A 21,919-nucleotide genomic window follows, 5' to 3' on the forward strand; every position below is an offset into this window, starting at 1 on the left:
GTGAAGGGGAACCTAGCGTTCGGCTGGTGCAGCCTCTTTCTACAGTTGCACAGGTAGCTGTTGGAGGCACGTTCGTACCACGCTTCCTCAACGGGAGAATGTCCGAAGCAGAGGCTTCAAGAACTCCTGGAGATAACAGCACCAGCCACTCAAAGGTAATAGCCCTGGAGAGGGGTTCCCTTACCTTATAACCAGTAGCTCCATTGGTGTGTTTTCCCCCTAGGTGGTCGGGGGGAAGGACAGTGCGTCGGGGATCCAGGCGGAGTTGGATCCTGGGCACTCCCGGTGGTCCTCTTAAGTAGTGCTGGTGTTTCTTTTCTTTTTAAAGTTTATGCTGCTCTCTCTCTTTTGCTTCGGTATCTCAGAAAGACTTAAGCAGGTCCCCCCTTGGTTCTTGGAGGAGGTGTCCTTCATGTAGAGCCTCTTTGGGGAATTCCTGGTTCAAGGCACTTTGTTAGGAGTGTATTAAAGGCCTGGATAGCTCAGTCCGTAGCTCTGTTTGGGTGCCATTAGAAAGCAGGCAGCAGAACAGGGTGCAGATCTGGCGGCTTGTGTGAAGTTTTCAATGCCCTCAGCTCCAGAGCACTCTTTTCACCAGCACAGCAGAGTGTTCCACCTAACCCAATGGTTGTTCCTCCCACAGGTTAGGGAGAATCCAGAGGGTTCCAGAGGGAAGTTGAGGAAGAAGTTGACAGGGCCGTCTCAGACTCCCAGAGGGAGACTGAGGGTGAGGACTTGGATGGGGAACCCAAAAGAACCTCACGGTATAAACTTCCCCTGGATGAGATGGAAAGGCTCTTGAGGGCTTTCCAAGTCACTTAGGAGGCACTGTCACCCCACGATCAGATGTACTAGGGCCTAGGGGGAGCGGGTGTTCCCGGGTCATGACGTCTTGATCGATGCCATCAAGGATGGCAGGATCCAGATAGAAAGCTTTTCTTTTCTGGTGCATTAAAGCAAGGTTTCCTTGGGCGGAAGAGGAGGTTCTCATCTGGAATAAAATCCCCCAGATTAGATGCGGCCTTTTCTCAGATGTCCAGGCATACTGACCTGTCCCTTGGGACATGGGGGTACTTTCAGACCCTATGGTTTGAAGATTTACCATAAGGAAATCTCTAAGCCTGCCATAGCAGCCACAGTGGTGGCTCGTAGTACAAAGTATTGGCTTATCCAGATGAAGCAATGACGGCAGAGGAGTCTTTCTATCCTCCTTTTCCCGTGCTGCTTTAGGTGTTGGCATACTCTGCGGATGCTTCGGCTCAATCCATTCGATTGTATGCAAGGTCCTCGGCTCTGACCAACTCAGCCTGGAGAGCCTTAAGGCTGTAGACATGGCAGAGGGACAGGGCGTCCAGATCAAAGCTCGGTGGAATTCCTCTTAGGGGAGACCTGCTGTTTGGGCCAGGTCTTGAAGCAGTGCTATCGCACGGCTTATAAGAAAGAGGCCTTTCCCCTTAAGATAAAATAGGGGGAGCAGTTAAAAAGGGTCCTTCCTCCCCAAGTGGGAGACGATCACCTCCAATCAGTTTGTGTTGGGGATCATCAAAAGAGGTTACCGTGTGGAGTTTTCAGAGCTTCCCCCTTTTGAGACTCCTTGTCACTGAGCTGACAAGATGTGCCTTTCTTTCCTCTGCAGGAGTTAGAGGAATAGGAAGTGGTAACAAGGGTCCCAGCAGGTTAAACAGGCAAGGCTTCTATCCTCTCTTTTATGGTTCACAAGCCTTCGGAAAAGTTCAGGCTCATCCTGAACCTGAATAATCTGGGTGTCTTGGTCACCTACAGAAGCTTTTGGTTGGTTTTAGTCACGGGGTGAGGGCACCTCTTCCACCAAAACTGTTTCAGGGCATCGATAGTAAGGATGCATACCTGCATATTTCCATCGCAGAGAACCACCAGCGTTTCCTCATGCTGGCAGTAATAACCTCTGTAGGGGTGCTACACCTTCAGTTTAAAGCACTCCCCTTTGGGCTATCCCCTTCTCCCTCGTATCTTCACCAAAGCGATGGTAGAGGTTCTGTCCTTCCTGCGTCTCAGGGTAGTCTCTGTGATCGTGTATCTCGACGATCTTCTCCTGTTTGTCCCTTCTCTGGCGCAGTTGAACGGGGATCCATAGCTTACAAGGGACCTATTAGTGAGCTTGGGTTGGCCTCTGAACCTAGGGAAACTCATCTTAAACTTCTTCCCAAGGGGTCACCTTCCTGGGTGAAGGGGGTCAGGTTGAGCTTTCTGACATCCACTCTCCTAGCTGTTCAGTGGACGGGGTTGCGTTACCGTCCCCTGCAAACTATCCATCTTGAAGGTTTGGGGCCACAGTAGAGGGTCTTAGGACTCTTTGGTTTCGGTTCTAACTCAGGTAAAGAAGCCAGGAGCGGTGGAGTGTGACAATGCGCGCCGTCTCCCAAAGGCGCAGTCTGCGGTTGGATTGCGTATGTCTGAGTTCTAGTCCACCCTGGGCCAAATCACGAGGGTGTCCGTTGCTAGCTTTAGCACGGTGGCTCACGACTGATCACCGAATGGCAAAGGTCACAGTTGACAGTCCTGTGCTGTCAAGGTAGCAGTGAATAGCCGACTTAGACCATTGAGATAATACTACACAGCCCGTATTTTAAAGTCCCTGTGGTGGGATAGGGGAGCATGTTTGTCACAAGGCCTAGAGTGGATTTGGCCAATATCCAAGGAGGAAGGAGTCAAAGAGACCCTCAAAATTGGAGGGAGAACGCAGGGAGAGAGCAACCAGGTTCTCAAACAGGATGTTTTCGAAGTGATCACCCGGTGGAGGGGGATTCCTTCGATAGACTTCTTTTTGCCCCAAGGGAAAACGCGAAAGAAGCCATCTCCTGTTCTATGAGCAGGGGAGATGGGATGTCGGAAGCAGATGCACTAAGCACAGACTTAGGGTTTCTCTAGGTGCTATGCTTTCCCCATTCCCGTCCTGATTCCTGCAGAGTTAAGGAAGTTTCAGGTGGAGATTACCATCTCTGTCTAATCGCACCTCATTGGCCCAGGAGGCCGTGGTTCTCCATTCTGAAGGGCCTGTCGGTGGAACTCCCCGGGGTTTTTTCCCGGTGTCCAATCTGCTGTCCCCAGGTGGAACCTTGCAGCTTGGCTACTGAGGAATTACCGAACGGCAAAGGGGTCTCAGACTGTTAGTAGCCACTCTTTTGAATTGCAGGTAAATGGAAGCTCAGACCATTTTCCTGAAGGTATAGAAGCGGTTCAATAACTGGTGCTCAGAGAACTCCTTCAATGAGCACAGCTCGGGGGCCGTTCTAGAGGTCCTGCAGTCAGGGGCAGATAAAAGGTTAGCCCCGAAACATTGGAGAGTCAGGTATCCGTTTCAAGCGTATTTCTGGATAGACATCTAATGTCGGTCCTTGGTATAGTAAGGTTCTTCAGAACCTTAAGTAGGCGAAGACCAAGCCTTTGGTCGCCCCCTTCCTAGTCGGGATCTGGCTTTGGTTTTACAGGTTCTCACAGGGGAACCTTTTGAGCCGTTAGAACCTTGCTCGTTAAAATTGATCACTCTCAAAACTGTATTTTTGGTGGCAATCACTACAGCAAGGAGAGTAAGTGAACTCGAAGCCCTTTCTATTAGGGCACCTTTTTTTTTTTACCTAAGGTAGCCCCTAGTTTCCATAAGAATACAGGAGATTGTGCTACCTACTTTCTGTTCGAATCCAGTAAGAGAACAGGAACACATGTTTCACAGATTAGATGTTAAAAGATGTGTTCTTCATTATTTGGATTGCACAAGGTCAGTTCAAGAAATCTGATTCACTTTTTGTGTTGTTTTCTGGGGCTAGGAAGGGTTCCAAAGCCTCTAAACGTACGATAGCTAGATGGTTAAGGTTAGCCATTGGACAGGCTTACGTGACAGGGGGGTTAGATCCTCCAGTTGGGGTTAGAGCACACTCAGCCGGGGCGGTAGCATCTTCTCAGGCAGAGTGGGCTAGGGCATCTCCTGCACAGATCTGTAGTGCTGCAACGTGGTCCAGTGTTTCTACGTTTGTGAAACATTATAGACTGGATCTTCTGTCAGCCAAAGGCCAAGCCTTTGGCCGTATAGTACTGCAGGCAGTGGTCCCACCCTAAGGTAATATACTCGCTTATCCTCTCTAAGGTGGCTGTCCTGAAAGACGATTGGGGAAAAATGGAATTACGTACCGGTAATGTCCTTTTCCAGGAGTCTTTCAGGACAGCACCGGTTCCCACCCAAATTGTTTGCAGATCATCGGGAACTCATTACATGAGGCCGTCAGGTAAGACTTAAAAAGTTTATTTGTTTGACGTGTTCTTGTGTCTCCCCAGTTGGCCGGAGGTACTCTGGAAGAACTGAGGAGCGAAGGGAGGAGGAGGCTTAAATCATGAAAATGAAGGCGGTGTTTCCTCAGAGGGGAGGAGCCGGTGTCTCTCTAAGGTGGCTGTCCTGAAAGACTCCTGGAAAAGGACATTACCGGTATGTAATTCCATTTTTTTTACAATTCCCATATATACTAATTTTAGGATGTGGATTAGTATATCATTAAAGCGGAGGTCCACCCTAATTAACAGTCCTAGGTCTATGTGATCCCCCCTTCCCTAATCGCTAGGTAACCCCTTTACCTTTCTGCTGTCTTCTTCTGTTTTCTTCTTCTTTCAAATTTTCTGCCTCTGGAGATTCCGGAAAGGGGCGGAGCTGCTGCGGAAATGGGCGGGGCTTCAGCGGCAGGTCACTTCTTCCTGACGGCCGCAGGGGCTCCTGGGATCGTTGTTTTTATTTCCCAGGAGTCTGTGTGGCGCCCAGGCTCGAGATCTCGCGCGACCTGAGTGGTTGTCAGCACTTGAGCGAATTGATCTGCGCATGCGCGAGATCGCAGATCTTACGGGCGGTGCATGATGGGAGTTTAGGAGGACTGTGCCCCGGAAGTCCATGCCTGTGGGCTTCACATGCCCACAGGCAAAATGGAAAACGCCTGGAGACGTTTTCCTAACAAGTTTAGAAGAAAGAAAAACAGCTACAAGATACTCGGACAGCACTTAGAAGTAAGTAAAGTATTTAGAATAGTTAATTTTACAGATTAATACGGAAAAAAAAAAAAAACGACGGTGGAACCCCGCTTTAACTGTGTTTTCCACAGAGCCACCCTGGGGTGACAACACTAAACATACTCATAGGAATTGTAAGATCCTCAGAGACAAAGCTGCCTGATGTGGGCGGAGTCCTGGTTTAGGGGAACCAATCAGCTCATGTCTAGTAATAATCTTTGTATTTCTATTTTAGTAGATGGACGGGAGATGAGGAAAACCTCAGAGGATTGTCTCACTTTGTCTCCAGACTGTAAAGTAGAAGATGAGGACATCACACAGTATAGTCCAGGAGAAAACCCGACCACCTCAAATGTCCATCCGGCACCACACAGTGTAGATGGACCATCGTATTCCTCTTATCCTGAGGAACCTCAGACTGTGCGGGACGGTGCCGTCCTTTCAACAGAGAAGAGCTTTGCCTGTACTGAGTGCGGGAAGTGTTTTCCTTCTAAATCCCATCTTATTGTGCATATAAGATCTCACACAGGAGAGAAACCATATTCCTGTCCTGAGTGTGGGAAATGTTTTTCACACAGGTCCAGTCTTTTCAAACATCAGAGATCTCACACAGGGGAGAAGCCGTATTCCTGTGCTGAGTGCGGGAAATGTTTTTCAGAGAAGTCCAATCTTGACAAACATCAGAGATCTCACACAGGAGAGAAGCCATATTCTTGTCCTGAGTGCGGGAAATGTTTTTCACACAGGTGCAGTCTTTTCACACATCAGAGATCTCACACAGGGGAGAAGCCGTATTCCTGTGCTGAGTGCGGGAAATGTTTTTCACAGAAGTGGCATCTTGGCACACATCAGAGATTTCACACGGGGGAGAAGCCGTATTCCTGTGCTGAGTGCGGGAAATGTTTTTCACAGAAGTGGCATCTTGGCACACATCAGAGATCTCACACAGGGGAGAAGCCGCATTCCTGTCCAGAGTGTGGGAAATGTTTTTCAAGGAAATTTGATCTTTCCATACATCAGAGATCTCACACAGGAGAGAAGCCGTATTCCTGTCCAGAGTGTGGGAAATGTTTTTCAGATAAGTCCAGTCTTTCCAGACATCAGAGATCTCACACGGGGGAAAAGCCGTATTCCTGTCCTGAGTGAGGGAAATGTTCCTCACTGAAGTCCTGTCTTCTGTACATCAGGGATCCCACACAACCCTCGAGGTGTATTAGTGCCTTGAGTGCAGGAAATGTCTTCTATATGTTGCTGGACATCACAGCTTTCATGTGGGGAAGAAGCACACCCTGATATACACCTCAGATATACTCCATGGCTGATCATCATCATGTAAGAAACAGTTGATAAGGAGATCACCAAAGACATGGATGAAGTGTTGTAAATTGTTGGCCATTGATAGCAGGAGACAAATAAAAATGGAGTCATTACCTCTCATTGGCTGAGTACATTTTGTGGTAGAAGATTTCACAAACATTTAGAGGTCTATTTAAAAAAAAAAAAAATAGTTGAACGGTTATGACCGTCATTCGTCCAGCAATGATGAATATTGGCCGTATTTTATTTCACTCTGATTTCCTTGACTCCATCTAATGACCATAATGCAGTATTGCACTAATTGAGGTATTTCAGGAAAAATACCTGATTATGGCCACTAGATGGAGCTGATGATCATAGGAAATCACTGTGTTAAATCACAGCTAGAAATTGTAACAGCTGAATGAATGATTGTCATATTAGTCCAATACATTTTTTTGAAAAATAGACCTTTTAGTCTCCTTCATCAGACATGTCTTCATACTAATACCTGAGATCATACTCATACACTTATCAGTACAGTACACACTGAAGGATAGAACTTAAATAAGCCAACACTATTAGACTAACCATTGAATTTAAATGAGAAATACTATGTTTGGACTTTAGATGGCGCTAAGTATAATAGCAATTATCTCCAGCTAGTGGCAAATGTAGTATTTTCTATTTTAATTCAATGGAAATTATTCGACCAGCAAATAGCCAATTAAACTCCATTTTCCCCTCATTCACACAGAAGGAATGTACATGTATTTTCATTGGGTGAATTATTATGTAAATTATTTATGAATAGACCCCTAAATGTCAGGAGACGTTTATATAAAGATGGGAAGTATGTAGCAGATAAATGAATAGACCTCCTAGCAATGTTATTACCAGGCTGCAGCTAGGGGGAGCTCTAATGTTTAGAGTGTGACCACAGCAGAGTGATCCCATCTAGCTTTTTCCATTATTTTTGCACACATGGTAATATGGAGATTTTGGGCCTGAAGATTCGATAAAACCCCCAAACATATATTTTCTGAAAGCAGAGGCCCTGGAGAATAAAATGGTGGTAATTGTTAAGGTGTTCCTCGTACACAAATGTCACCTTCATATCTGGGTTTATTTTCTACTTTCCCCCATTTTCTATGGTGTGAGCTTTTCTACAATACTTTGTTATAATAACGTAACACGTTGTGTATTGTATTGTACACAAATTAATATTGACTCCACCTCCACATTCCAGACAGGTCATCATCCTGACCAATTGGATTTCTTCCTTTACTATTTCCTGATTCTATGACTTCAATCTTGTTATAAGTAAAATTATAATAAAAATATGTATTGAACGGAAAAAAAGTTGTGTGTGTCTGTACAATAATGAAAATCTTTGGTACCCAAAATTGCTCATAGATGACGCTTTAAATCCTTTACAGGTCATCAGTTTAGAGATAACCAGAAATAATGGCCCAGAGTGCAGTGGTCAGGAACATGTCATATACAGTCCTGTGTATAGAGTGCAGTGGTCAGGAACATGTCATATACAGTCCTGTGTATAGAGTGCAGTGGTCAGGAACATGTCATATACAGTCCTGTGTATAGAGTGCAGTGGTCAGGAACATGTCATATTCCCCCCTGTGTATAGAGTGCAGTGGTCAGGAATGTGTCATATTCCCCCCTGTGTATAGAGTGCAGTGGTCAGGAATGTGTCATATTCCCCCCTGTGTATAGAGTGCAGTGGTCAGGAATGTGTCATGCACAGTTCTGTGCAGTGGTCAGGAATAAGGATGGGCTGAAACCCCCCCCCCCCCCCCCCCCCCCCCGTTCAGTTCCCACCAGAACATGTGATCAGGCAAAAAATTTGTACGAACACCGTTAAAGTCTAAGGGACATGAACATGAAAAATCAAAAGTGCCCCGAACCTGAAGGGCCTGGTATGGAATTTAGGGGGACTCCCATGCATTTTTTTTTTTGGTTCAGGGTTCCCCTTAATATTTATACCAGACCCAAAGGGACTGATAATGCACTGTGCGGGAATCCCAGGCCGTTTATTTCAATGACTTTTATGTGTATTGCAGAGACCCGACAATTCATTATAGCCGGCACTACCACTAGTACTATTAAATTACTTTTTTTCCTTTAGAAATGTCATTTTGATCTCGGACTGTTCTAAACATGGGAAACATGCGCCCCTTTACAGGCATACTATAGACACCCCCCCAAGTACGAAATTTAAAGGAATATTTCACTTTTATTGTTTCACTTTAAGCATTATTAAAATCACTGCTCCCTAAAAAAAATGCAATTTTTAAAACTTTTTGCATTGATCCATGTCCCCTGGGGCGGGACCCGGGTCCCCAAACACTTTTTATGACAATAACTTGCATATTAACCTTTAAAATTAGCACATTTGATTTCTCCCATAGACTTTTAAAGGGTGTTCGGCAGCTTTCGAATTTGCCATGGCCACCCCAAATTGTTCACTATTCGGCGAACAGCCAATGTTCGACCCAAACAGACAGCCCATCCCTACTCACAAACACTCCTCGTCCTCGTTATGCTTTGTCTGTTTAAAATGAGCAAGCATCTGAATATATTCTTGAGCGCTTGTACTCACATGAGTGTCCTTGTAAACTCTAATGATAATGGATGCTGGTGGTCTTTCCATGATGCTCTGTTCTTTATTTTTCTCTGAGCAGGTCCATTCCCTTTATCACTTGTTGTGCAAAATCTTTCCACACCTCAAAGCTTTCTTCACCAGCGGGGGCAGGGAGCACCCCTGAAAAAGCCTTTAATTTGCGATAAGAATCGGCATGTAAATTCTGAACAAAGACTTCAGTGACTTTTAGCAGCAGGTGCTCAATATTTATTTCCTGCTTAGCGGCTGTAGCAGTCAACAGAGTTTCACCTGATGAAGCCGTTGTATTCAATGGTTCACACTTTACAGGCAGGGCTGGTGACTTCCGCCTTACTGGAGGTGAGATTACTGGAAATACTACAGCACAGCCAATTACTTCAGCCCCCTTTGGATATGTGCAAAAGGGCCCTTTAACTGGATTTAAATCCACCTCACTGAGACAGAGATAATGGGTATACAGTTCATAACTCTCATCTTCCTCTCTTTTATCCACAAGAGAGGCTGACTGCAAGGATTCATTTGCTTGTAGCGCCCCCTGCAGTCTATGGGCGCTCACAGTGATAGGTACACATGAAATAGCAAATGTCCTTTTAGGTTAAAGTCCCTCTTCCAGGGCGCACTGCCCCACTGCTTCTGTTGAGAACAGCGACATGGTCGTTCCTTAATGTCCTGATCCAAGATATTTATCTCAGCAGTGCCTCCAAATGTAGCACTATGCTTCTCTCTCTCTGCGGCTACTGAGATATGATGGTGTCACCTGTATAGTATTTATTAGCAGAGTCTTCATAATCTGTGTGATCAGGACAGGATCTCTAACAAGCACAGTGCCTCCACTCAATTGGGGCTTGTGAATAGCAAGTGAAATCCCAATTGAGAAATATATCTCCACATAGACAGTAATCCACACAGCATTGTATTTGGAAGTCCATGTATTGAAGAAATAACATTCGGTGAACCATCCAACATAAAGTATTTTCCAAACAGGAACATGAAATCATTAACAGTCTCTATGTACCGTATATACTCGAGTATAAGCCGAGATTTTCAGCCTCTTTTTTGAGGCTGAAAGTGCCCCCCTCGGCTTATACTCGAGTCATCGCTGTCTGCCCGCTCGATCAGCGTGTCGAGCAGACAGACAGCGGCCATTCTATTCAAAAGCCGCGCCTCCGGCTCCGCCTTCGCCTGTGATAGGCGGAACACTGAATTTCCCAGCAGCCTCTGTTCCGCCTATCACGGACATCGTATCATCCTCGTACTACGGACGAGGATGATACGACGTCTGTGATAGGCGGAACACAGGCTGCTGGGAAATTCAGTGTTCCGCCTATCACAGGCGAAGGCGGCGGCGCAGCTTTTGAACTTTACAATGGCCGCCGACGAAGAGGGCACGGGACGGCACGGCACGGGACGGGACGGGACGGGGGCAAGGCAAGGCACGACACGGGACGGATGCAAGGAGGCACGGGACGGAGGCAAGGCACGGGACGGAGGCTCGGGACAAAGGTAGGCTGGACACACACACACACACACACACACACACACACACACACACATGGATGGAGACACACACAGGGATGGATGGATGGATGGATGGAGACACACACACACAGGGATGGATGGATGGAGACACACACACACAGGGATGGATGGATGGATGGATGGAGACACACACACACAGGGATGGATGGACACACACACACACAGGGATGGATGGACGGACACACAGGGATGGACGGACACACAGGGATGGACGGACACACAGGGATGGACGGACACACAGGGATGGACGGACACACACACAGGGATGGACAGGCATGTCTCACCCTCGGCTTATACACGAGTCAATAAGTTTGCCAGTTTTTTTGGGGGTAAATTGGGGGCCTCGGCTTATATTCGGGTCGGCCTATACTCGAGTATATACGGTATGTCTCAGTGAGGTGAATCTTACAGGAATTCACTTTTCTCTCTCCACATGTCTCTCTCTCTCTCTCCACCCACTTACCCACAAAACCCCTCGCCATCCTCTGCTCTTCTTGATAAACTCATCCTCGGTGAGAGAGAGAGCATAGCAACCATATTGGAGAAGGGCAAACAAACACTGCATAACAAGAGCATACACTTGGTAAGTGGGCAAAGAAATGATCACATCACTACATTAGCATATACGAGGAAGTGTTCTTGGAGAGATCTCCACCACCATTCCTCTGTAAACATTACATACTTGCAATTTATGTTTAATTTTTATGTTTATATTCATTATGAGTGGACTGATATATTTATGCTTTTTGATATATTTTTGCAATTTCTTCACCAAAAAGTTCAATTTCGGGAGTTATGTTTTTAACTTTGCCCTGTTAAATAAGGCTGATTCTTGGGGCTGCAGTTCCTCTGAACTCCACAAGGTGGTGATCTTACTTCTACCCAGACAGACAGTCTCTATGGAATACAGACAGGAAGTGATGTCAGGTACAGACAGGAAGTTCCAGGTGAGAGGTGAGTTGGGAAGTAGAGGAGACGTTGCTGGAAGTGGCAGAAGACAAGGTAATAAGATCTTGTTTTCTATTTACACCCAGTAACCCCCCGTCATGTCCGTCCTCTTCCTCCATAGTCACTGTGATGTCTTTTATCTCCAGCACATGATGATACACACATATATAGTGTGGAAACCTAGATTAACCCCTTCAGGGGCAGAACATTTCCCCACTTACTGGTCCGGAACATTCTCTTCATTTTGGAGATAAATTCTAGTAATATGTTCCTCTAAACAAACATCACTGACAATAAATAGACAAGACAATGACCATCCTGACCATCCATGGCCTACAAAGGACAATTATTACACTACACAGGCTGTTGGTCTCTGATGGTCCTCTCACCCACCTGCACATACTTTTCTGACCTCCATAAAGGAGAAGTCCAGCCTGAGATCGCTTGGCTGGGCTTCTCCTATGGGTTACAGGAGTACAATTCATTTTGCACTCTTGTGACCTGTTTTTCTGGGTCTGAGGTACAAAGTATATAGAATCCTGCTTCTCCGACCCCGTGTGCACAGGACCCATTCATCCTCCATGCAGATCAGACTGATTTACACACTGACTAGTCATGCCATGTAATATTCCTTGTATAGAGAATGCTGGTTTTACTTTACACTCTGAAGCTGGCCATACATTGCTTAAAGTGGTTGTAAACCCTTACAAACCACTTTGACCTACAGGTAAGCCTAGATTAAGGCTTACCTGTAGGTCCAAGAAATATCTCCTGAACCTATATGGTTTAGGAGATATTTGCCCGAAAACAGGCACCGCTCTCTATGGCGCATGCGCCGTAGACAGCGGCGTGCAGGCGCACTGAGCGCGGCATTCTCATCGACGGAGCTGCCGCGCATGTCGGCTCCCGTGCGCAAGCGCGGGAGTGACGGCTTCGCCGAATGACAGCGGCGGAGCTGCGAGACCCCATCAACAATATGGATGTGGTGGACTACAGGGGACAGCGGTGACATCGCTGGCTCCTGTGTCAGGTAAGTGACACATAATGGACTACTATGCGATGTGATGCGATGCATAGTAATCCATTATGCTTTGCCTTTTCAGGGAATGAAAGAGGAAGTAAACTCATCAGGGTTTACTTTCTCTTTAAAAGTCGGCTGGTTCAGCAGAGGCCAGCGGAATTTCCATCTGTGTGAGGCTATCCCCGATTGACTTCTGTCATAGGGACATTGGAGAATGTGTCTTTATCAGAGGCTGCAGCCAATTGACTACAGCCTCTGATCAGTGTATTCTGACTAGATGGAGGAATCTGAATAAAAACAAACTTAAGCAGTGTATGGCCAGCTGATGCCGCATACGCACATAGCAGACTATCCTGCAGACTTAGTCTGTTGGACTTTCCGAACAAGCTACTTGCCCACACACGGCACTTTTTCAGCGGACTAATACGGCGTACTAAGTCCGCCGGACTATTCGCCGTACTTTTGAAATGAACGGACTCGCCCACACACGTGGAGAAAAGTCCGCTCATTTTGAGCACGTCTCCAGGTAGCCGGGGCCAGCGAAGGAGGTGCCGCTGGCCTCGTCACTTGGTATGGACTTAAAGGGGAATCCCTACGCTGAAAAATCGGCGTGGGAGTCCCCCCTAGGTCCAAATCAGACCCTTATCTGAGCACGCTACCCGACCGGCCAGGAAAGGGGGTGGGGATGAGCGAGCGCCCCCTCTCCTGAGCAGTACCAGGCTGCATGCCTTAAACATGGGGGGTGCCTTGGGGAAGGGGGGGCCACACAGCCCCCCCACCCCAAAGCACCTTGTCCCCATGTTGATGAGGACAAGGGCCTCTTCCCGACAACCCTGGACGTTGGTTGTCCGGGTCTGCGGGCGGGGGGGCTTATCGGAATCCGGGAGCCCCCTTTAATTAGGGGGCCCCCGGATACCGGCCCCCCACCCTATGTGAATGAGTATGGGGTACAATGTACCCCTACCCATTCACCTGTGAAAAAAAGTAAAAAAAAAAACAATACACAAGGGTTAAAATAGTTTATTGCACAGCTCCGGGGGTCTTCTTCCGTCTTCGGGGGTCTTCTAAGTAAGTAAGCGTTTTTATATAAAAACATCAATGTTAAAGCATAATCATAATTTTTTTTTTTTTCAGCAGTGCAGAACCGCTTTAAGGATCTTGAGGACACGGATGGAGCCATCTATGATGAGACAAGCAGAAAAACGAAATTCTCGCTATGTTTACTCACCAAAGTTTCTCCACTGGAAGATTTGGATGTTGAAACGGAGAAAGCCAAGATTTCCAGCATAAAACTAGCCCTAGAACTTATGGTTAAACAACCTAAAACAAAAATCCTTGAGAGTCCTCTGATGCCAGCACAAGAAAAAATAGGAAGTAAAACTTCCACCAGTACTGAACATGCAAAGAAGAAAAAAAAATCCCGTTCAACTGAAGACGATGAAGCCGCCAAGGAAGCACAAATACGCGAGGAACGCCTGGAGATTTTAGGAAAAGCTGGCTACTTCACAAAGGCCGTTAACGAGCAAAAGTTCTTCAACCTGCCGAAGAAATCAAAAACAAACATCAGCTACGTCCCAAAAGAAATTCAGAGATAGAAGCCAGCAAGCAGGCATTAAAGGATGTCAAGGGGACCTTCGAACAGCTACAGAAGAGGATAGACGTTTACAAAACGTTTAGGAAAAACTGTATAGAGTACTTGTTCGGTGGAAAGTCAGGCATTGATGGAGAGGAGCAGAAGATCTATCATTCAGAAGATCAGGCTTTTTTCAGCACAAAGGAGCTATTTCAGAAAGGCGTCATAGTGAACACACGCGGGGAATTCAGTGAAATGAAATGGGAATCCATTTATATAACACGCCTTGGTGAAAACTTACGTGTCAATTCAGACACAAAGTGTCATATGATCCCAATTATGAAAATATGACATGCTTATCACAGCGATAAGCCTACGATGGAGATTCTCCACTATGACGTCAATGTGGGAATGTTTCTGTTTCTGGTTTGCAGCACAAGCAGGACTGAATCCGCTTGAAGTGTTATTTTAAGCTGGCCATGCTGCCTGAATGAAAAAAAACAAACACATCTGAGGTAGAGGTGGGAATCCTCCCTTCTGCACCACTGTATTCTGACAGCGGAGACCCTTGATTTGTTGTACTTTGGGAAGGATTTGCACTAGGAGGAGGTAGGGGGCTATGGGCTAGTAGGGAGATTTGTGCAGGTGGGGGATTTAGGGGGAATTGGGCTGGGGGGAATTGGAGCTAGGAGGGGGTGGGGAAAGTTGGGCTAATAAGGATGATTTGAGTGAGGAGGAGGGATTTGTGCAGGGAGGGGGAATTTAGGGGGACTTTGGCTAAGTGGTGAGGGGGTGTTGAGCTAGGAGAAGGTGGGGGGATTTGAGTTAGGAGGGATTTGTGCAGGGAGGAGGAATTTAGGGGGAATTGGGCTAAGGGGAGGGGGGCTTAAGCTAGGAGAGGTTGGGGAGATTTGGGTGATAGGGGGGATTTGAGTTATAAGGAGGGGTTTGTGCACGGGGGGGGGGGGGGGAAGGGGGTTGTGCAAACTGGGGGGGCTAATTGTGTGCAGACTGGGGAGGGGTAATTGTGCAGACTAGGGGAGGGGTAATTGTGCAGATTGGGGGGAGGGGGGATAATTGTGCAGACTAGGGGAGAGAGAGGATTGTGCAAACTGGGGGAGGGGGATTGTGTAAACTGAGGGGAGATTGGGCAGACTGGGGGGAGAATAATGCCCCATCATTGGTATCAGTGGAAAGAATAGTGCCCCATCATTGGAATCAGTGGTAGCAATAGTGCCCCATCATTGGTATCAGTGGAAAGAATAGTGCCCCATCATTGGTATCAGTGGAAAGAATAGTGCCCCATCAGTGGGAGGAATAGTGCCCCATCATTGGTATCAGTGGGAAGAATAGTGCCCCATCATTGGTATCAGTGGGAGGAATAGTGCCCCATCATTGATATCAGTGGGAGGAATAGTGCCCCATCACTGGTATCAGTGGGAGGAATAGTGGTCCATCATTGGTATCAGTGGGAGGAATAATGGTCCATCATTGGTATCAGTGGGAGTAATAGTGCTCCATCATTGGTATCAGTGGGAAGAATAGTGCCCCATCATTGGTATCAGTGGGAAGAATAGTGCCCCACCATTGGTATCAGTGGGAGGAATAGTGCCCCATCATTGGTATCAGTGGGAGGATTAGTGCCCCATCATTGGTATCAGTGGGAGGAATAGTGCCCCATCATTGGTATCAGTGGGAGGAATAGTGCCCCATCATTGGTATCAGTGGGAGGAATAGTGCCCCATCATTGGTATCAGTGGGAGGAATAGTGCCCCATCATTGGTATCAGTGAGTGGACATCATGCATGTGAGGAATCACCACGAAGGTCAGATCAAGGGCATCAATTCTAGCAGTAGACCTTTTCTGTAAATCTAAAGTGGTAACCTGTAAAGGCTTTTAAAAAAGTATGTAGTTTGTCGCCAATGCACATTTGTGAGCAATATTAATGTCGTGTTTGGTATGCATGTACTCGGCCTAAGATCATCTTTATTTCATCAAACATTTGGGCAATATAGTGTGTTTTATTGCATTCAAATTTTATAAAAAGTGTGTTTTCTCCCAGAAAAAATGCATTTGAAAAATCGCTGCGCAAATATTGTGTGAAAAAAATAAAAATGTGATACCCACCATTTTAATCTGTACGGCCTTTGCTTTAAAAAATATATATATAATGTTTTTGTTTAATTTAATTTAATGTATAATTTTCTTGCAAAAAAAATAAATATTTTTTCATGTAAACAAAAAGTGTCAGAAAGGGCTTTTTCTTCAAGTGGTTAGAAGAGGGTGACGTGTGACATCAGCTTCTAAATGTTGTGCATAAAATGCCAGGACAGTTCAAACCCCCCAAATGACCCCATTTGTGACCCCAAGCTATTTGCTGAGAGGCATGTCGAGTCCATGGAATATTTTATATTCTTACACAAGTTGTGGGGAAAAAAAGACCCCCGCAATCACCCCATTTTGAAAAGTAGACACCCCAAGCTATTTGCTGAGAGGTATGTTGAGTATTTTGCAGACCTCGCTATTTTTTGTCACAAAGTTTTGAAAATTGCAAAAACAAATGAGATCTGCAAAATACTCACCATGACTCTCAGCAAATAGCCTGGGGTGTCTACTGTTCATAATGTGGTCATTTGGGGGGGGGGGGGGGGGGGGTGTTTTTGCTATCTTGGCATTTTATGGCCTTCAAAGCTGTGATAAGTAGTGAGGAGCGAAATCAAAAAGTTACGCCCTTAGAAATCCTTAAAGCTGTGATTGGTTTTCGGGGGCCCGTACGCAGCTAGGCTCCAAAAAATAAAAAGAATTGTTGCTCTACATAAAGATGGCCTAGGCTATAAGAAGATTGCCAAGACCCTGAAACTGAGCTGCAGCACGATGGCCAAGACCATACAGGACAGGGTCCACTCAGAACAGGCCTCGCCATGGTCCACCAAAGAAGTTGAGGTCCCGTGCTCAGCGTCATATCCAGAGGTTGTCTTTGGGAAATAGACATATGAGTGCTGCAGAGGTTGAAGGGGTGGGGGTCAGCCTGCCAGTGCTCAGACCAGGGCTTGACAAATTTGCTTGGAATCTAGGAGCCAGCTAAAAAGTTAGGAGCCAGGTCGGTAATGGCGATCCGGACCTGTCCCTGGCCTGACATGGAGACGAGTGAGGGGAAGATGGCGCCCCCCCCCATCTCCAAGTCATTGCCCATGGATCTTAGAGGGACATTTTATTTTTTTCAAATGACATTTTTTTTAAATTGCATTTTAGTGTAAATATGAGATCTGACGTCTTTCTGACCCCCCCAGATCTCATATTTAAGAGGCCCTCTCATGCTTTTTTCTATGACAAGGGATTTTTACATTCCTTGCAATAGGAATAAAAGTGATACCATTCTTTTTAACCACTTGCTTACTGGGCACTTAAACCCCCCTCAGTCCCAGACCAATTTTCAGCTTTCAGCGCTGATGCACTTTGAATGACAATTGCGCGGTCATACAACACTGTACCCAAATGAAATTTTTATCATTTTTTTCCCACAAATAGAGCTTTCTTTTGGTGGTATTTAGTTACAGCTCGGAGTTTTATTTTTTGCTAAACAAACAAAAAAAGATGCAAAAAAAAAAAAAAAAAAATCATGTTTTAATAGTTTGTTATAAAATTTTGCAAACGGGTCATTTTTCTCCTTCATTGAAGTGCGCTGATTAGGCGGCACTGATAGGCTGCATTGGTGGGCACTGATGGGCTGCATTGGTGGGCACTGGGCTGCATTGGTGGGCACTGATAGGCTGCACTGGTGGGCACTGATAGGCATAGTTAAGGCGGCACTAATAGGCACAGATAAGGCGGCACCGATGGGCACAGATAAGGCGGCACTGATGGGCAAAGATGGGCACAGATAAGATGGCACGGATGGGTGGCACGGATGGGCACTGATAGGTACCACAGATAGATGGGACTGATGGGCACTGATAGGTGGCACTGATAGGTGGCTCTGATAGGTGGCACTGCTGGGCACTGATGGGCGGCACTGCTGGGCACTGATGGGTGGCACTACTGGGCACTGATGGGCGGCACTGGGGTGCAGCACCTTTGAGGCAGATTTTGGGTGGCACTGTGGGTGGCACTGTGGGCACTGCTGGGTGGCACTGTGGGCACTGCTGGGTGGCACTGTGGGCACTATGGGCACTGCTGGGTGGCACTGACAGGGGGGCACTTACTTTATTTCAGGATGGCACTGCGGGTGGCAGGTGGGCACTGGCAGGGGGCAGGTGTCCGCTTGAATTGCTGGCCGTGATCGGGACTGATGTCCCGAACACGGCCGCCGGCGATCGGCTTTTTTTTTTCTCCTCGCGCTGTCAGCGCGAGGAGGAATACTAGCCGATTACCGGCTCCGTTTTATCACATGATCAGCTGTCATTGGCTGACAGCTGATCACGTGATAAGGGGTCGGGATCGACCCCTTACACGGATCGGTGATCAGGCGAGTCTCACGGACTCGCCGATCACAGAGCGCGCCGCGCGCGCCCCTCAGGGGGCGCGCAGGCCGCTCGTAACCGGGACTACGTCAATAGACGTAGTCCCGGCAATCTAGGTCCGCGCTAATGCTGTCATTCGGCAATAGCGCGGATCCCAAGTGGTTAAAGCACAGAGAAAAAATTAAAAATAAAAGTTAAAATAAATAAGAAAAAAAAATTTTTTTTAAATGTGCCCCGTCGCGCCAAGCTCACGTGCAGAGGCAAAGGCATACGTGAGTAGCGCCCGCACATGAAAGCGGTGTTCAAACCACACATGTGAGGTATTGCCTTGATCTGTAGAGCGAGAGCAATAATTCTAGCCCTAGACCTCTTCTGTAACTCAAAACATGCAACCTGTAGAATTTTTTTAAACCTCGCCTATGGAGATTTTGAGGGGTGAATGTTTGTCGCCATTCCACGAGCGGGGCGCAATTTTGAAGCGTGACATGTTGGGTATCAATTTACTCGGCGTAACATTATCTTTGACAATATAAATAAAAAAAAATTGGACTAACTTTACTGTTGTCTTATTTTTTAATTAAATTATTTTTCCCCAAAAAAGTGCGCTTGTAAGACCGCTGCGCAAATACAATGTGGCAGACCGTATTGCAACGACCACCATTTTATTCTCTAAGGTGTTAGAATAAAAAAAAAATATATATAATGTTTAGGGGTTCTAAGTAAAGGGAAGGAGATAGGTGGGCAGTTAAAACAGGCAGGGGAAGCTTCATTAGCATTGCTGGTTGTCATACCAATGGCCACCACAAGAGGGCGCCAGATTCCAGAAGGAAGCATAGGACCACAGAAGGCCTCAAAGTCGGGGCCTCAATTACCGGGCGGCACGGCCCAACGCGATCACGCTGGGTGGAGGGGGTGTGCACGGAGACAGGATACCCCCAGCTGTGCTGCCCCAAGTCGCTAATTCTAGTCGCAAATGCGACCTGGCACCCGGGCTCAGACCATACGCCGCACACTGCATCAAATTGGTCTGCATGGCTGTCATCCCAGAAGGAAGCCTCTTCCAATGATAATGCACAAGAAAGCCCGCAAACAGTTTGCTGAAGACAAGCAGACTAAGGACATGGATTACTGGAACCATGTCCTGTGGTCTGATGAGACCAAGATAAAAGTATTTGGTTCAAATGGTGTCAAGCGTGTGTGGGGGCAACCAGGCGAGGAGTACAAAGACAACTGTGTCTTGCCTACAGTCAAGCATGATGGTGGGAGTGTCATGGTCAGTGGCTGCATGAGTGCTGCCGGCACTGGGGAGCTACAGATCATTGAGGGAACCAACATGTACTGAGCATGATCCCCTCCCTTCAAGGACTGGGCCACAGGGCAGTATTCCAACATAATGACCACAAACACACCTCAAAGATGACCCCTGCATTACTAAAGAAGCTGAGGGTGAAGGTGATGGACTGGCCAAGCATGTCTCCAGACCTAAACCCTATTGATCATCTGTGGGACATCTTCGAAACGAAAAGTGGGGGAGCGCAAGGTCTCCAACATCCACCAGCTCTGTGATGTCATCATGGAGGAGTGGAAGAGGACTCCAGTGTCAACCTGTGAAGCTCTGGTGAACTCCATGCCCAAGAGGGTTAAGGCAGTGCTGGAAAATAATGGTGGCCACACAAAATACTGACACTTTGGGCTCCATTTGGACATTTTCACTTAGGGGTGTACTCACTTTTGTTGCCAGCAGTTTAATGGCTGTGTGTTGAGGAGACGGCAAATGTACACTGTTATACAAGATGCACACTCACTACTTTACATTGTAGCCAAGTGTCATTTCTTCAGTGTTAGAGGTGGTAGTAACGGCGCTCACCTACTATTAATTCTACTTGCAGCAGGCTCACCTGCTGTTCAATACATTTTATATTTGCAAGGATCTGTGTAAATGTGTAGGAAATTAGAAAGTGTGACTAAAAAATGTATACGTGACAATATCTCTCATGAAATTATGAAAAATTATAATAATAAAAAAAAAATGATAAAAACTAATTAATAAAATAAGAAATAAAATATAAAGAAACCAATATTGTATGAAAAAAAAACAAATATTCTACACATATAAATCGCTGCCAATATGCGTAGGGGTATTATGAAAGCCCTACTACACATATAAAGGTTATGATATACTTGTTGCGATATTAAAGGTGCAAATGTACATTAGTGCAAAACATTCATTGCAAAGTGCACAGTGCTTAGAAAAAGTGCAATAATAACAATATCTTCTGTGAAAAAGTGCTGCGTGCTACTTAAAGTGCCATAGTTTATATATTTTCAGTCCTTATATATTTATAAAGTCGCTAAATGGAAGCATGCGATTTATAAATGTCCAACGACAGAAAAGACAATAAAGATCCAGTAAAAAGTTCTTCTAAAACAAAGGTGACAGTGTGCTTCAGTTCTCAGGGGGTTCCTGGATTGCAACCGGTGCGATTTTCGTGTATAAAGACAATAATTTATAATTTCATGAGAGATATTGTCACGTATACATTTTTTAGTCACACTTTCTAATTTCCTACACATTTACACAGATCCTTGCAAATATAAAATGTATTGAACAGCAGGTGAGCCTGCTGCAAGTAGAATTAATAGTAGGTGAGCGCCGTTACTACCACCTCTGGCATGTATTCACGTTATTCACCTTTTGGGTGAATTTAAATGGTAGTGGCAGCCCCTTTTTTTGTCTTACCACTAGGGTCTCATTTTTTCTTACCACTGGGGTCTCTTTTTGTTTTTTTGGGTTGTTCACCTTTTTGGTGTACATTTATTAATAATTTAGGGTCCATAGCGCACTTTTACCCCCTATCTTTTTTTCATTCAGCGTGGTGATTATCACCACAATTAAGGTTGCAGCAATGGACATTTTCAAATATATAAATAATAGAAATATTAATTTGGTGGAGGTTTTTAACCAAGAACATGATGTTATTAAACAGGATCTATACAGTTTATTTAAACATCTCAGGCATTGTCTTGAAAAACAATTAAGAGTTTGGTGGGATATAGCTATATTAGAGATGTATATCTCCGAAAAGATTACTCCTAGGAGATTAAGGTGGGACATTTCCCCCAACGATGCAGTAAATGAAAAAAGCTTAATGGGGGATTGGTACAAATTTTTTAACCAAAGCGATACAGAACTACTACAGAAGATTGTCATTAGACGGAGATTTAAACTTAAAAACGTCGAGGCAGAAATACTGACAATAAGGGATGAACTAGTTCCTTTCAAGGAAACAGCAGAATATAAAGAAAAAGAGAGGATTTTACAAGAAGCAGTACAGAAGTATGACAAAGATGTACAGCAAAAAAAGCAAAAAAAGTTCAAACGTGATGTATTAGATTACAAAAATCATCAGGTATA

General features: G+C 45.8%; 2 protein-coding genes across 3 annotated transcripts in view; both read left to right on the forward strand.

Moving 5' to 3' along the window:
* LOC143927219 (uncharacterized) overlaps window positions 1-7,683 on the forward strand; it is a 57,610-nt gene extending 49,927 nt beyond the window's left edge. Inside the window, 1 exon segment of the mRNA XM_077451207.1 lies at window positions 5,474-7,683. Within this exon segment, the coding sequence (XP_077307333.1) occupies window positions 5,474-6,171 (698 nt within the window). The 3' untranslated portion in view covers window positions 6,172-7,683.
* A 3,562-nt stretch (window positions 7,684-11,245) lies between these two features.
* Window positions 11,246-14,688, forward strand: LOC143927220 (uncharacterized). Of its 2 annotated transcripts, none has more exons than XM_077451209.1 (2): window positions 11,246-11,503; window positions 13,608-14,688. In XM_077451209.1, exons 1-2 carry the CDS (start codon window positions 11,401-11,403, stop codon window positions 14,063-14,065), a joined length of 561 nt encoding a protein of 186 aa, XP_077307335.1. In that variant the 5' UTR covers window positions 11,246-11,400; the 3' UTR covers window positions 14,066-14,688. The 2 variants fall into 2 exon arrangements, with proteins under 2 accessions (XP_077307335.1, XP_077307334.1); XM_077451208.1 differs by having other exon boundaries at window positions 11,247-11,503; window positions 13,605-14,688.
* The last annotated feature ends 7,231 nt before the right edge of the window (window positions 14,689-21,919 follow it).

This window comes from Lithobates pipiens, unplaced genomic scaffold (genome assembly GCF_037356315.1).
Source record: "Lithobates pipiens isolate NorthernLeopardFrog02 unplaced genomic scaffold, aLitPip1_a1.2 Scaffold_23, whole genome shotgun sequence".
Taxonomy (NCBI): domain Eukaryota; kingdom Metazoa; phylum Chordata; class Amphibia; order Anura; family Ranidae; genus Lithobates; species Lithobates pipiens.

Excerpts from the sequence above, each read along its gene's own strand:
- LOC143927220 (XM_077451208.1), top strand. The coding sequence starts at position 11,401 with ATGGAATACAGACAGGAAGTGATGTCAGGTACAGACAGGAAGTTCCAG. Across the intron at positions 11,504-13,604 it reads TGGAAGTGGCAGAAGACAAG|CAGTGCAGAACCGCTTTAAG; the intron begins GTAATAAGATCT and ends TTTTTTTTTCAG.